Source organism: Dendrobates tinctorius, unplaced genomic scaffold, assembly GCF_039654945.1.
Source record: "Dendrobates tinctorius isolate UK_male_01 unplaced genomic scaffold, ASM3965494v1 ptg000083l, whole genome shotgun sequence".
Lineage (NCBI taxonomy): Eukaryota > Metazoa > Chordata > Amphibia > Anura > Dendrobatidae > Dendrobates > Dendrobates tinctorius.
In genome coordinates, this window is record NW_027361751.1 from 23,271,916 (window position 1) to 23,289,094 (window position 17,179).

A 17,179-nucleotide genomic window follows, 5' to 3' on the forward strand; every position below is an offset into this window, starting at 1 on the left:
TCTCCCAAATCCACTGTTAGGGGGCGTCACCAAAGTTGTAATCAGGGTTAAGGGGCCCACTCAAAGATTCCCCCCAACCTCCCCTGAACTAAACCCGTTGCTACGCCTCTGGATGTAAGGCCTCACTCAGATGTCCGTTTTTTCATGTACAAGTAATATCCGTGGTTTTCATGAATAGCACTTGTACCTGTGATAGTCTATGGGGCCATTCAGACGTCTCTGATTTTATGTGGACTGAGCAGACTGTGGAAAATTGCAGAGATGTGTCCGAATTATTGTTGATCCAAGGTCGGATTAAAAATCACTAATTAAAAGTCTATGAGATCTTGAAGATAATCAAACCGCACTCGGATGCCATTTGAGTGCTGTCTGATTTTCACAAACTGCCACATAGGAGAATTTTTGTTGCTTTAGTTTTTTTTTTTCTCTGATTCTGACTGATTTTTTTTTTTATCCATTGTCTCTTAACCCCTTCACCCCCAAGGGTGGTTTGCACGTTCATGACCGGGCCAATTTTTACAATTCTGACCACTGTACCTTTATGAGGTCATAACTCTGGAACGCTTCTATGGATCCCGGTGATTCTGACATTGTTTTCTTGTGACATATTGTACTTCATGTTAGTGGTAAAATTTCATTCAAATAACTTGCGTTTATTTGTGAAAAAAACAGAAATTTGGCAAAAATTTTGAAAATTTCACAATTTTCCAACTTTGAATTTTTATGCCCTTAAATCACAGAGATACGGCACACAAAAAACTTGATAACTAACATTTCCCACATATTTACTTTACATCAGCACAATTTTGGAACCAAAATTTTTTTTTGTTAGGAAGTTATAAGGGTTAAAAGTTGACCAGCGATTTCTCATTTTTACAACACCATTATATTTTTAGGACCACATCACATTTGAAGCCACTTTGAGGGGTCTATATGATAGAAAATACCCAAAAGTGACACCATTCTAAAAACTGCACCCCTTAAGGTGCTCAAAACCACATTCAAGAAGTTTATTAACCCTTTAGGTGCGTCACATGAATTTTTTTGAATATTTAAAAAAAAATGAACATCTAACTTTTTTTCACAAAAAAAATACTTCAGGTTCAATTTTTTTTATTTTACCAAGGGTAACAGGAGAAATTGGACTGCAAAAGTTATTGTGCAATTTGTCCTGAGTACACTGATACCTGATTTGTGGGGGGGAACGACTGTTTCGGCGCATGGCAGAGCTCAGAATGGAAGGAGCGCCGTTTGACTTTTTCAATGCAAAATTGGCTGGAATTCAGATCGGACGCCATGTCACGTTTGGAGAGTCCCTGATGTACCTAAACAGTGGAAACCCCCTACAAGTGACCCCATTTTGGAAACTAGACCCCCCAGGAACTTATCTAGATATGTGGTGAGAACTTTGAACCCACAAGGGCTTTACAGAAGTTTATAACGTACAGCGGTACAATTAAAAAATCATATTTTTTCCACAAAAATGATCTTTTCACCCCAATTTTTATTTTCCCAAGGGTAACAGGACCCTAAAAGTTATTGTGCAATTTGTCCTGAGTATGCTGATACCCCACATGTGGGGGTAAACCACTATTTGGGAGCATGGCAGAGCTCGGAAGGGAAGCAGCGCCATTTGACGTTTTTGGCTGGAATTGAGATCGGACATCATGTCGCGATTGGAAAACCCCTGATGTACCAAAACAGTGGAAACCCCCCACAAATGACACCATTTTGGAAACTAGACCCCATAAGGAACTTATCTAGATGTGTGGTGAGAACTTTGAAGCCCCAAGGGCTTCACAGAAGTTTATAACAAAGCCGTACAATTAAAAAATCATATTTTTTCCACAAAAATGATCTTTTCACCCTCAATTCTTATTTTTCCAAGGGTAACAGCACCCTAAAAGTTATTGTGCAATTTGTCCTGAGTACGCTGATACCCCACATGTGGGGGTAAACCACTATTTGGGCGCATGGCAGAGCTCGGAAGGGAAGCAGCGCCATTTGACGTTTTTGGCTGGAATTGAGATCGGACACCATGTCGCGATTGGAAAACCCCTGATGTACCTAAACAGTGGAAACCCCCCACAAATGACACCATTTTGTAAACTAGACCCCCCAAGGAACTTATCTAGATGTGTGGTGAGCACTTTGAACCCCCCAGTGCTTCACAGAAGTTTATAACGCCCGGGCGTGAAAATAAAAAATTCGTATTTTTTCCACAAACATGATCTTTTAGTCACCATTTTTTTTATTTTCCCAAGGGTAACAGGAGAAATTGGACCCCAAAAGTTGTTGTCCAATTTGTCCTGAGTATGCTGATACCCCATATGTGGGAAAAAACTACTGTATGTGCACACGTCAGGGATCGGAAGGGAAGTAGTGACGTTTTGGAATGCAGACATTGATGGAATGGTCTGCGGGTGTCATGTTGCCTTTGGAGAGCCCCTAATGTACCTAAACAGTGGAAACCCCCCACAAATAACCCCATTTTGAAAACTAGACCCCCTAAGGAACTTATCTAGATGTGTGGTGAGCAGTTTGAAGCCCCAAGGGCTTCACAGAAGTTTATAATGCCAGGGCATGAAAATAAAAAAATCGTATTTTTTCCACAAACATGATCAATTATTCCCCAATTTTTTTATTTTCCCAAGGGTAACAGGAGAAATTGAACCCCAAAAGTTGTTGTCCAATTTGTCCTGAGTACGCTGACACCCCATATGTGGGAGAAAACTACTGTATAGACACACGTCAGGGCTCGGAAGGGAAGTAGTGACGTTTTGGAATGCAGACTTTGATGGAATGGTCTGCGGGTGTCATGTTGCCTTTGGAGAGCCCCTAATGTACAGTGGAAACACCCACAAATGACCCCATTTTGGAAACGAGAACCCCTAAGGAACTTATCTAGATGTGAGGTGAGCACTTTGAACCCCCAAGGGCTTCACAGAAGTTTATAATGCCAGGGCATGAAAATAAAAAAATCGTATTTTTTCCACAAACATGATCAATTAGTCCCCAATTTTTTTATTTTCCCAAGGGTAACAGGAGAAATTGGACCCCAAAAGTTGTTGTCCAATTTGTCATGAGTACGCTGACACCCCATATGTGGGAGAAAACTACTGTATGGACACACGTCGGGGCTCGGAAGGGAAGCAGTGCCATTTTGGAATGCAGACTTTGATGGAATGGTCTGCGGGTGTCATATGCGTTTGGAGAGCCCCTGATGTACCTAAACTATTGAAACTCCCAACAAGTGACCCCATTTTGGTCACTAGACTCCCCCACGGAACTTATCTAGATGTGTGGCGAGCACTTTGAACCCCCAAGTGCTTCACAGAAGTTTATAACGCTCGGACGTGAAAATAAAAAAATCATTTTTTTTCACAAAAATGATATTTTTGCCCCCAATTTTTTATTTTCCTAAGGGTAACAGGAGAAATTGGACCCCAAAAATTGTTTTGCAATTTGTCCTGAGTAGGCTGATACCCTACATGTGGGGGTAAAACACTGTTTGGGCGCATGGCAGAGCTTGGAAGGGAAGGAGCACCATATGACTTTTTCAACTCAGAATTGGCTGGAATTGAGATCAGACGCAATGTTGCATTTGGAGAGCCCCTGATGTGCCCAAACAGTGGAAACCCCCAATTCTAACTCCAACCCGAACCCCAACACACCCCTAACCCTAATCTCAGCCCTAACCCTAGCCCTAACCCTAGCCCTAACCCTAATGGAAAAATGGAAATAAATACATTTTTTTAATTTTATTATTTTTCCCTAACTAAGGGGGTGATATCGGGGGGGTTGATTTACTATTTATGGCGGTTTTTATGTTTGGCGGCTGTCGCACGCTAAAAGACGCTTTTTATTGTAAAAATAGTTTTTGCATCACCACATATTGAGAGCTATAATTTTTCCGTATTTTGACCCACCGAGTCATGTGAGGTCTTATTTTTTGCGGGACGAGTTGACGTTTTTATTGGTAACATTTTCGGGCACGTGACATTTTTTGATCGCTTTTTATTCCGATTTTTGGGACGCAGAATGAACAAAAACCAGCATTTCATGAATTTCTTTTGAGGGGTGCGTTTACACCGTTCCGCGTGCGGTAAAATTGATAAAGCGCTTTTATTCTTCGCATCGGTAAGGTTACAGCGATACCTCATTTAGGTCGTTTTTTTATGTTTTGTCGGTTTTATGCAATGAAAACTATTTTATATAAAAAATAATTATTTTTGCATCGCTTTATTCTGCGAGCTATAACTTTTTTATTTTTTCGCTGATGATGCTGTGTGGTGGCTCGTTTTTTGCGGGACAAGATGACGTTTTCAGCGGTACCATGGATATTTATATGCGTCTTTTTGATCGCGCGTTATTACACTTTTTGTTTGGCGGTATGATAATAAATCATTATTTTTTGCTTCCTTTTTTTATTTTTATTTTTTAAGGGGTTCGCTAAAGGGGTTAACTAATGGGACAGTTTTATAGGGCGGGTCGTTACGGACGCGGCGATACCTAATATGTGTACTTTTATTGTTTTGGTTTTTTTTTATTTTCAAAAAATGAATTTATTGGGGAATATTTTTTTTTTTTTTACTAATTTATTTGGCGATTTTTTTAAAATTATTTTTACACTTTTTTTTTATTCTTTTTTACTTTATTACATAGTCCCAGGTGGGACATCACTGTCCTGTGACAGATCGCTGATCTGTCACATCACAGATCACTGTGACAGATCAGCAATCTGTCACAGGCATTGAAGAAGGCTTCCTCTTGCCTGCGCTTTGCAGGCACTGAGGAAGCCAGCTTCCTCCTGGCCCCCGTCGCCATTTTGGATTCGGGGACCTGGAGGAAAGGAGACCCCCGCAGCAGCGCTGCACATTGCGCTGCCGTGGGGGGCTCAGGGAAGCACGGAGGGAGCCCCCTCCCTGCCGATGCTTCCCTTTAACTCCCGCTACACCGCGATCATGTTTGATCGCGGTGTGCAAGGGGTTAACGTGTCGGGGGCGGTCCGTGACCGCCCCGACACATAGTGCCAGGTGTCAGCTGTGATAATCAGCTGACACCCGGCCGCGATCAGCGGCGCTCGAACCTGGGGCCTGTGGCGTTTAAACGGCCCTTTCGGAACAAAAAGTTTTTTTGTAAAATGCCATCAAGGGAACAGGACAGATGGTATGAGGGGAGAAAGAGAGTTAGAGGTTTCCTCTTCGGCAGCTCTTCTCGGGACAAGAAATCCTCAAAGTGACGGTTTGCCCAGGGTGGGGGGAAGATTAATCCTTTTCCTTCCACCCTTGGATATTAAATCTGATCGAGTTGGGCCTGGGGATAGACTTTCTCTCTCTTCCACCTCAAAATTATGTGGTAACTCCACTAAGATCCTCTACACGAGAGCAGAAACCTCTAGAATGCGAGGTCCTAAATCTAGTGAAGAAAGCAGTCCTTCAAGAGGTTCCCCTTCAGGAGATGGGCAAAGGGTTCTACTCCCGGCTTTTTCTAGTGTCCAAACCGGACAGCACATATCAAACAATTATAAATTTACAGAAACTTAACGGATATGTCAAAAATCAAAAATTCAAAATGGAATCAATCAAATCCACCATCAAAATTCTGTTCCTAAACTGTTTAATGACGGTATTAGATCTCAGGGACGCGTACCATCACGTCCCCATTCACAAAGACTCTCGGAGATTCCTCAGACTAGCAGTTTCCATAGAGGGCGAGATAAGGGAATTCCAATTCAGAGCCCTGCCTTTCGGAATATCTATAACCCCACGCGTATTCACAAAATTAGTAGCAGAGATGATGACCCACCTAAGGGAGCAGGACATCCTAATAATCCCATACTTGGACGATTTCTTAATAGCAATCGATTCGGCCCAAAACTGCAAACAACAGAGGGACAGAGTGATGGACACTCTACAGTACAATCAAGGCCGGAGCCCAGCAAAGTGCAGGAGTTCCTAGGGCCCACATTGGACTCAAACAAGCAAGAGTGCCGCCTCCCAAACTGCAAAAAAGAAAAAATTGGCAGCAAATATCGGTAAGTAACTACTTTTTTTTGCACATTCTCATTGCTTTCTACAGGTGAAAAGACGCTGATAGAATGGACGTGCTGCAGGTTTTCAAAAAAGCTGCAGTTCTTGAATGGAGTGGAGAAAAAAAAAAAGCTGCGTGTGAATGAGACTTCTGAAATCTCACAGCTTTTGTTAGTACTGTAAAACAAAGCTTTTCTGCAGAAGAAAACAGCAAAAAAAACAAAACGCTCCAAAAACATCATGTGTGAACATTGCCTGAAAGTACAAAGTCTGTCTTCCTGGTTTCATCAGTATCTCACGGTTCCCCATTGACTTTAATGGCCCTCAAAATCTGATCAGAATTGGACATGGTCTGAGTCACCCAAACCGGAGACAAGCATCTATTTTTTAAAACTGATGTGAGAATGGCTCAGTGATACTCTGTGGGTCAATGTGCTCTTCAAGAAAAAAAAAACAAACAAACAACGGACAGCCCTAGGAAATGTCACACAAATGTGTGTGTGTGAATGTAGCCTTACGAGAACTAGCAATGGAGGTTGGGACTAATGGGCCGCGTTCACAGTGTCAGTATTCGGTCAGTATTTTACCTCAGTATTTGTAAGCCAAAACCAGGAGAGGGTGATAAATACAGAAGTGGTGACGTGTTTCTATTATCCTTTTCCTCTGATTGTTCCTCTCCTGGTGTTGACTTACAAATACTGAGGTAAAATACTGGCCAAATACTGAAGGTGTGAACATGGCCTTACAAAGGGTAAAAAGGGGTTAAAAAGGAAGATATGTTGTAAATACTTGAAAAATTATGATTAGATGTGTGTAAAAAAAAAAAAAAAAAATAGAAAAATAAGTATACAGAATTTATAAAATATACTCATTTTTTACTAATTTTTTTTAACACATCCAATTGTGAAACTTATTTTTACTCCAAGATCTATTTAATAAAAGGCACTTTGTAAGTGAGAAAACCCCTTCAAGTAGACAACTCCTCTAATAGTATGTTTTTTTATTAGTAACTGTCCTTTTCTAAATTCTCTTTATGTTGGCAACAAATTGGAGACACGGCACAATGAAGAAGTGGCTCCATTTCTGGGGAAGAGGAAAAAAAAGTCCCTTTTACTAAAGTCGCACGAGCTGTAGTCCGTTCCTTCATCACTGTGCAGACTTTACATGTGCGCAGCAGGATGTTACTTTAGAGGAAAGATGGAGAAAACAGGAGAAAGCGAAGATTCGTGAATATTGCCTTTAACTTTCACCAGGCGAACAAAAACATAGAACAGCTATACCAAGGTGTCAGAGCTGTGAATGACTGACACCTACAAGTCACAGCCCTGTGCAGTACAATCAGCCCATGTCATTACATTTCCACATCTCCAGATGTTGGGTAACGAGCACAGCAATTTCCCGGACCTTATGTCTATTCCATCTATCGGTGATCTGCTCGGTATCACTTTTTCATTAAGTCATTTAACCACCTGTGACTTTGCTCGTGATATATTCAAGGTGTCAACTCTGCCGACAGGGAAATGCTCTCGTTCTGAAGCCTCGTAGGCCAGAAGAGATAAAGCACAGGTAAGAATGTAATCCCTGGAAGAGGGAGAGGCGGCATTACAGACATTTTAGCCCGGCTTGTTTATTTTTCTTGACCTGTAAAGTGGAAAACTGATCTGCAAATGTAGATAAAAAGTAAGTGGAATCCAGAATAATGGCGCGCATCCTGAGCAGCTGCACAGCGTCAGGCGTCACCTGCACCTTCAGCCAACACTTATCCTAGGTCCATTTTCGGTAATTTATCAGCATGTGACTTCCCTCAATTTTATACTTTTTGTCTAAAGAAAATTCTAATTTTTTTTTTTTTTACCCTCTCTCATGATTGATCTTTCGGTGTCATCACGCAGACTACACCGATCAGACATTAAACATCCTATCGTGATTTTGCTCTCTTTTGCAAGAAACCTATTGATAGAACAGGGATCTTCCAACACATTCCCACAAATTACAAAACACAAAAAGGTAATAATTTTTTTTTTTGGGTGGGTGGAGAAGATATTTAAAGGGACTGTCCAAGCTTGGGATACAAGTTAGTAGACAATCAAGTTTGTGACTGCAAACTTGTAAATCCAATGAAAATTGCCGGGTAGGGTGGTCACGCAACCTAAAGTATGTGATTTGAATACTTCCGGCCACATTCCGACTAGACTTGTCTGGCCTTCCTTCATACACTTGCATTGACTGAGGCTGTCCACGTCTAGTTGGCATGTCACCGCAAGTATGCAAATTTGCATACTTGCAGTTAAGGTACTGTCACACTTAGCGATGCACCAGCGATCCCGACCAGCGATATGACGCGGTCAGGATCGCTGGTGCATCGCTAAGTGGTCGCTAGTGAGCTGCCACACAGGCAGATCTCACCAGCGACATAGCAGGGGTCGCTACTTACCTGTCAGACCAGGCGATCCTGACGTCCTCCGGCCGCGTCCACGCGTTGCTCGTCGGCGCCACAGGAAGCCCAGCAGGAAGCAGACGACGAGAAACGGCTAAGGAGGTTCTCGCGCAATCAGCGATAACCAGCGGGGGAGCGGTCGGAGGTAAGTATCAGACATAGCGATATCGCTAGCAATATATCGCTATAACGTCACAAAAACCAGTGACGTTATAGCGATATTGCTAGCGATATCGCTTAGTGTGACAGACCCTTTACACACCTGGTACCAAGAGAACTGACACTGCTCACTGCACACACTGTGAAGGTTCACAAGTCTGCAGTCACATAGACTATCATGACCTCCACTGTTCCATTCATTCGATAGGACACTGACGGAGATAACGTAGTACGAGGAATGAATGGAGTGGTGGTGGGCATTTCCACCCACCGCTCCTTCAGACTGACAATTTCACAAACTTGTTCAATGAATTCCTGGGGGCACCAGTAATTGGACCCCCAATGTACAGTTAGTTATCACCTATCTTTTGGCCATAACCTTTTGATGCTCATTATATGATTCCACCGCCAATTAACATATTTCACAGTCAATATTGGAAATTCAATCCTTCCAAATAATTTTCTCTAACTTCCCCGTTCTGGAAAGTATCAAGTTAGGACTTATACTACTTCTTCCTGATGAATCCACTTCTGACTTTGGCCACCCAACAAAAGAGGCTTAAAAAAAAAAGTCCTATGTGCGAAAACCCCCTTGGTCTAATACTGCAATTTCCAAGAATGTCAAACCCATACGGGAGCCATTCCAATGGCCGTCACCAAGATCCCCTATATAGCGCTATTGTATTCTAGGCCAGAACTCTGCACATCAATAGCAATATATATGTCAGGCAGAGTGTGAAAAAAAAGAGCTGGGTGACAACCCCAATGCCCACGGTGATGATATATGGTAGATATAATTGTCACTAAAGCGTGAAGGCGACTGGATGGAAAGCGTAGAATACCTATTATAGGGAGAAATGGTCTTTAGACAAAGTATCTGATCAGATAGAAATATTCCGGCAGCGGCGGCACTTAGGAGCTTGTTCATACACCATTCAATTAACTTGTGAACGTACTTACCATTCTTGCTGACATCTAGTTCCCTGAGATTAATGAGATTTGCTATAGATGCTGGCAATATTGTTAGGTCATTGTCTGGCAAACTCAGCTTGTGCAGAGACTGGCAGTTGAATAGTTGCTATTGAAAAAAAAAAAACAGAGAAAAATGGCAGTCAGCCTCCATTTTCTACTTCACAGCTGATGGTGGGAACACAGAGGACAACACAATATGCAAAGGAACAAAGAGGTTTAGGGTTGCAGGACTTACAATTAAGCCGTTTTGTACCATTATAAGTGATTGTGCGGCTCGCAGACCTCGGCTTCTCAAACCGTGATTTTGCCCAATAACATGTAAATTAAGGTTCTATATTTCATTATTTTATTTTTTTAGTAAATGACATCCTTTTACCTACCTTCAATAAATGGTGATGGAACATTTTTTCCTTTCTTTTTGCTTCAATAAATGGAGAGGATTAAGCTACCGAAAACTTCTAGGAGCAGGGAAACTCTTCGATATATACAACTGGACATATTGGATATATCCCTGTCCCCTAAGAGCATAGGGACACTGGACAAATCCCTATATATTTAGTATAAGGTCATGGCTATTGATGGTTTAGATGGTCAGCACTGGCAGAAGAGGGGATCTGGTGGTGGTAGTTACACAGTTTGCATTACTTCCATGGAGCTTTTAGGAATAATTGATTTATTTATCTTCATGAATCAATAATACACATGAAAATAAGAAACTTTGTAATGTACTTTTCACAGAAATCTGCTTCTTTCTCCTCCAGGACTGATCATTCCGTCTAAAAATTCTCAATTCATTGGTAAAATGTGTCTATAGCCAATAATGCCTTTACTGAGAAAAGAGATGACAATTGGTGCTCATTGCTACCCCATCTGAGCAAAATGAACCCCAAATCCAGTGATGTGTCACTGACTTTACTGCTTGCTGTAGTTTTTATTACTATTTTTTTAAATTCATTATTCATTTTCTCATTAATTATTCATTTTTGATTAAAAACTTTTTTTGACCCGTTTATATTTCCGCATGAATAGTTATCATTACAAGTTTTGCTAACTCCTGCGTGACTTATTTGATCGTATGTCATGTTTTTTTGTATTTTCAAAATTGATTAATAAAAACAAATTGAACATTACCATATAAAAAAAAAACATTTCTTCTGCTGCACATCTAGCAGTTCTCTGAATGCTGAGCTCTGTATAACCCCGCCCACACCACTGATTGGCAGCTTTCTGTGTACAAGCAGAAATTAGTGGTGGGGGCAGGGTTGGTCTACATGGCAGCAAGTTTACTAGTTCTCTAGTGATAATCTCTTGCTGATAAAAGTGTTTTTCTGATCAAAACTACAGCAAGCTGCCCTGTGACACATTACTGGAATCAGGGTCTCTGACTCTACATTATCCTGCTCTTAGATTTCATTTTAAAGGGTCAGCCACTGTATTTGAGGTTTTACACAGGTCTGCCAAGAAATTTATAACGGATTCAAGACTGGCAAGATGCCCCAGTAGGAGGAGAGTCTGTAGGCTACCTATGTGGCATTGTGAAATCTACACCAGCTATGAGCAGCAGTACAAATATGATAGAATTTGTCACATTCTAGCAGTTAATCTGCTGGGCTGTTGCTCGCTCCTCTGCTTCATCTTACATAATATAATAAAATACAATATAATAAAAAAATTATATATATATATACACTATATATATATATATATATATATATATATATATATATATACACTATATATATATATATACATATATATATATATATATATATATATATATATATATATATATATATATAAAGGCGCAGGTTAGAGTATGAGAAACAAAAGTTGCTACACTTTTGAGCAATTCTGCTACTTTTATATGTAAAAGTGTTTATGTAAATTCAGCTCTGCTACATCTGTAATGACAAGGAGGGCCACCCGTGTCCTTGTGAGACTGGCTCAGTGTATATAGGTCCACGCTCTATATATATGACAGTACTGCTTCTGCTCATGTAAATGTGGCCTTCTACATGGAAATTTGCAGGGCACACGTGATGTGATATCTGATCATACCATGTGATACTTTGTTAATAACATCAGTCCTGAGCCCTTTTTCACAGAACACGGGGCCTTGTCCTCCATGCACATTGTTACCATAAATCACATTATTCCCCAAAGCATGAGCCAAGCCGTCATCACCTAACCCTGACATTGATGATCTCATTGCAGTTATCTCTATCAACACGACCAAAATATCTGTGGAAGAACGTGGCGTCAGATTTGTAAGAAAACACAAACCCTGTAGGTGTAAGCAGCCCTCATACCGTGTACATAATTGTACAGCACTAATAATGAACAGCAAAACACCAAAACGTAGAAGGCAGCTGAAAAACAAACACATATCAGGATGTTTCTGAAGTGTGGGAATAAACTAGAGACAGCAGAGCAAACAAGCAAAGAACATATTGTGCAAGCTCCATAACGTCATCCTTGTTGGATTTATTTCTAGGACCCCAGTGCCACGAGGCACCAGAGCCCACCGCTGCGGCTATTCCAGAGTCAAAGAAAGCTGGACAGTTCCCATGTTCTGATACCCTCTAATGATATCTACCATTAGTGTATATGTCATTAATTTCTGGACAAAGTGAGCGCCACAAAACATTAGGACAAAATATACAGTGGCTTGTATAAGTATTCATCCTCCTTGGCATTTTTCGTGTTATGCTACCCCACAACCTGGAATTTCACTTTTTAGGTTTTTTTTCACTTTTTTATTGTTTGCATCAGTTCATGTAAAGAACATGCCTACAACTGTGTATATTTTTATTGTGAAGCAATCACCCCCCTAAAGTCAGTACTTTGTATAGCCTCCTTTTGTGGCAATTATAGCTGCAAGTCGCTTTTTATAAGCCTCTGTGAACTTTCCACACCCTGACACTAGGATTTTTTCCCATTCCTCAAGGTAAAACTACTCCAGCTCCTTCAAGTTTTATGGCTTCCTTTGGTGAACAGCAATCTTCAAATACGACCACAGGTATTATATTGGATTAAAGGGAACCTGTCACCAGGTATGGCAGATATGAGTTACAGCCATCGCCTTACAGGGCTTATATACCGCATTCTATAATGAAGTATATCTGCCCCCAACGTGACCTGGAAGAGAAGAAAAATAACTTATTCTCACCTGCGGGGCGATCCAGTCCGAGCGGTGTCGCTCTTCTTGGTCCGGCGCCTTCCATGTCCTTATGTTCTCCGTCCTCTTTCTTGGTTCGTGTGGATGACACGTCCCTGCATCAACCACACAGTCTGCTCGGCATCGTGCTCCTGCGCAGGTGTACTTATCTGCCCTGTTGAGAGCAGAGCAATATTCTGCAGTGCACAGGCGCTGGGGCATCTCTGACCTTTCCCGGCATCTGCGCACTGCAATACTTTGCTCTGCCCTCAACATGGCAGAGAAGTATGCCTGCACAGGAGCACAATGCTGAGGAGACAGATGAGGAGACAGACTATGTGGATGATGCAGGGATGCATCATCCATATGAAGCAAGCAGTAGGAAGACATTGCAAGAATATGGGAGGCGCTGGACCAAGAAGTGGCACCCCTCTGACCAGACCGCCCCGCAGGTGAGTATAAGAAAGGGTTTTTTCTTCTCTGACAGGTCAGCCCTGAAAGGCGGTGGCTGCATATCATATCGGCCAAACCTGGTGACAGGTTCCCTTTTAAGTATGGGCTTTGGCTAGGCCACTCTATAACATTTACATGTTTCCCCTTAAACCACTCTAGTGTTGCTTTAGCAGTATTCTTTGGGTTATTGTGTTGTTGGAAAGTGAACCTCTGTCCCAGTCTCAAATCATTGACAAACAGGTTTTGCTCATGTACATCCCTGTATTTTAAACAATACATCTGGACTGGCACAATTTTCCCTGTCCCTGCTGATGGAAAGTGTTGTGAGTTCATTCTCTGGTTCACCAGTTGTGAGTTCTCCTTCCAGACTCTCTCTGGAGGTAACAGGAGGTAGAGAGGCTGATTTGATCGGTGGAGATCTGCCACCTGAGAATGAGGCCGACGATTGGATCTCAGGAGTCTCAGATTGGATTTAAGACAGCCGACGCCCTATTCAGTTGCTGGTGATTCCTTCTGGCTTGTCAGCTCTTGGTTTTCAGCTCTGTTCCAGTCATCTAAAGCTAAGTTTTTCTGCTAATGTTCACACTTGATTTTGTTGGTCTATTCAGTTTTTTGGTGTGGTCAGCCAACCCCTGCTGGGGGCTGTGCTGAATTTCCACTCTTATTTATCTGTATTCTGCCAATTGGCTTTTTGTCCCGTACTAGTTTGGTCTCTTTTTGCTCTGTCTTAGAATATTTTGCTGATATAGTGGGAGAAGTCTAGTGACTTCAGAGTTCAGAGTTAATTTTGCTATCAGAAGTGTTGGACATGATTTTTGTAGGGTTTTTTACAGGTTGCAGACAGTGTGTCTCTCCTTTCCTTTCCTGTCTAGTTAGTTTGGGCCCCATCATTTGCTCAGCCTATTTTCCTGCCTGTGTTTGTGCCTTCATCTTGTTTCACCATCAATACATGTGTGGGGGCTATCTATTCCTTTGGGGTCTGCTCTGGGGCAGTTAGTTTTCCCTTTTCTTGCTTTAGGCTTATTTAGTCCTCCGGCCGTGACGAGGCATCTAGGAACATCGTAGGCACGCTCCACGGCTACTGCTAGTTGTGTGGTAAGATCAGGGATCTGCAATCTGCATAGTTACCAACCTCTCTGGTTTTCTGTGTCTTAGCTTGTTTTGCCTTTTTCTCCTCGGTGACCCATTCATAACAGGAAAGCATCCTCACAGAATGATGCTGCCACCACCATGTTTTACTGTGGGGATGGTGTTCTTGGGGTGATGAGATAAATTTGTTTAGCACCAGACATACTGTTTACCTTGGTGGCCAAAAAGTTCAATTTTGGTCTCATCTGTCCACAGCACCTTTCGCCATACATTTGGGGAGTCTCCCACATGTCTTTGGGAAAACTGAATACAAGCCTTACAATTTTTGTGCATAACTTAAGTCTATTTTCTGCCCACTCCACATCTATGGAGTGTATTCCTTATTGTGATTGTATGGACATATACTCCAGTCTCTGTTTTGGAACTCTGCAGCTCCTTCAGAGTTAACTTTGGTCTCTGTGGTGCCTCTTTTATTAATGTCCTCCTTCTCTGGGCTGAAAGTTTTGGTGGGTAACCCTCTCTTGGCACCATGTTGTGGTACCATGTTCTTTCCATTTGATAATGGATTTGATGGTGGTCCAGGGGGTGGTCAGAGATTAAGTTATAAAAAAAATATTCTAATGTACTTCTCAAGAACTTTGTCCCTAACTTGTTTGGAGATCTCCTTGTTCTTCATGGTGTTTGCTTAGTGGTGCTAATGATGTCAACTCACTAAAAGTGAAGGTGGCACAACATTTACTAGCTCCACTACACTTTGCTCCAGTCATTGGTGCATCAGCCAGGGACAGTATGATAAAAAAAAAATGGGTCCATGGTAAAAGTGAGAAAAAAAGATTTGCACTGTCCAGCGCAGCCGGACTAGTGCAGTCTTCACTTCTGCCTCTCTGTCCTCAGTTTGTAGAACCAAGTCTCATGAATTCATGGGACCTAGAGTCAAAGGCGCAGAAGATGCCGGTGCAAAAAAGTCAAGACTGCCCTGGTGGTATCCACATGGAGGTCTGGACTTGATGCTCAACTAAGTTAACACAAATCATTTTGACCAAGTCTTATACAGTCCACACAAAAAAAAACACAACATGTAGAGGTAAAATAATATGCAGTATCCAAATAATACTCCATTAATAAGGTTTTCCCCAATTTTGGCCCTTCAAATCCCTTGGATCCTACGAGTGGCGTAACGTGAAGCTCATAAACTCATGGGCCCCAATGCAAAAGTTTCAACGGGTCCTCAATCATTGCAAGTCTTTCATAGTATTGGTCTTTTCATATAGCCAAAGGGACTTTTTAATCTCCTTAGGCTCCAGGGCCCAATTGTAATTACAACCACTGCACCTATTGTAGTCCCCGGATCCCAAACTCCTTCGCGCCCCAACTCTACACATCTCTAGTGTCCCTGACCACTGAAGCCAAATCACAGACCCCTGTATGATGTTTGCATGTACAGCATGTGACTGGCTGCAGGTTGGGTGGGACATCATCTATCACCAAAAGAGCAGCACTGGCCTGTTGGAGTATTCAATGGATAATCATTTTTTAACACTACTGGTTAATTCCTTATGGTAGGTCCAATCCTGCAAAACTCTGGAAAACCCCTTTTACGCCTTTAAATAAAAGTATCAGTAAACATCCCCAAAACACAATGGTAACCACCGAATTTATATCAGGCTAGACTTCTCCTAGGGTTCCAATCCTCTGGGGGTTCCTGATTAATCAACACTTTGGGTATTTTGAGCCTCTAAAACCTTCCCTGGGTCACAGGACATAGATCATGTCATGTGTCACTTGTCTATAGCCAGGACTGTTTCACACAAGTCTCCACCCGTGAGCAGACCTCAGCATTCATCTTCAACACCTATAACACGGTGTGACAAAGTGTGACATGCTTATAGCCAAAGTCAAATCAGCTCATAAATACTATATGACTTTATATCTTACTATTCTTTGTGACATTTATGAGTCTTCCGGTCTTCAATTTAAAAGGGTTTGTCCACAGAAAAGGTGATAAGTTACTGATTAATGGGGATCTCATTGTCATAACAGGGAAGTTTTATCACCGGTGGGAAACTTATATTACCATAACAAAATGGTGCAGCAGGTCGGGTGGGCCGACTGACGCGCCATTCATACACTATAGGCCTGTGGAATAAAACAACTAGGGCAGAAAAAGGCAGCTCCATGGGAATGAACGGCGCAGTGGTTGAGCATGGGTGCCATCGCTTGATTCTAACCTGATTAAAGGGTCCGTTCCTAGAAGTTGGACCCCCACCAATCACTTTAAGTCCTGGGTAGAACTACAAGTCAGGTTTCAGAATGCGTCAATTAACTCTGTCTGGTTTGGCTTTTATCCTAAGTCATATGGCGAAGCTCGCTAGAGAGTCGATATGACCTGTAGGGTTGCTACTTCCACTGCACTAGAGTGCCAGTCCTCTTTCCATCTGAAGAGGAAATTTTCAAATGTAATGTCCCAAAGGAGCATGCACAGCATCTAAGTCTCCTCACACTGACATGCCAGGCCTGACTTGTCTTTCTCCACAAGGATCCCATAGATCCCTATCCAGAGAATGTACGGTATATTAAAAAAGAAGTAATGCACCAAGTTGGACTCCGGGAATCTAGTGTTAGGGCGTACACAACAATACAGCAACTTTTCAGACATTAGAGACACAGATTGTCACCATGAAAGAGCAATATGCATTCAGACATTCTACCGTACCAAGAAATGAAGAAAACGACTGCTTCCATTGATGAGGAGACGCTGGGTGGAAGAATGTGAAGAATGAATATTTCTATAAATGTCAGATTTATGTATGGTTGACACAATTTACATTTGTTTTATGACACATAACTCATTAACATGATGGTCACAGGACAGAATAAGTG

At 41.8% G+C, this 17,179-nt stretch overlaps 1 protein-coding gene across 5 annotated transcripts in view; it reads right to left on the reverse strand.

Moving 5' to 3' along the window:
* The window catches only part of ERBIN (erbb2 interacting protein), a 251,664-nt gene that overhangs the window by 84,074 nt on the left and 150,411 nt on the right, over nt 1-17,179 (reverse strand). For all 5 annotated transcript variants that reach the window (XM_073584218.1, XM_073584219.1, XM_073584217.1 and 2 more), the window contains one exon: nt 9,589-9,706. In XM_073584218.1, coding sequence (XP_073440319.1) covers nt 9,589-9,706 — 118 coding nt within the window. The remainder of the gene's footprint in view (nt 1-9,588; nt 9,707-17,179) is intronic.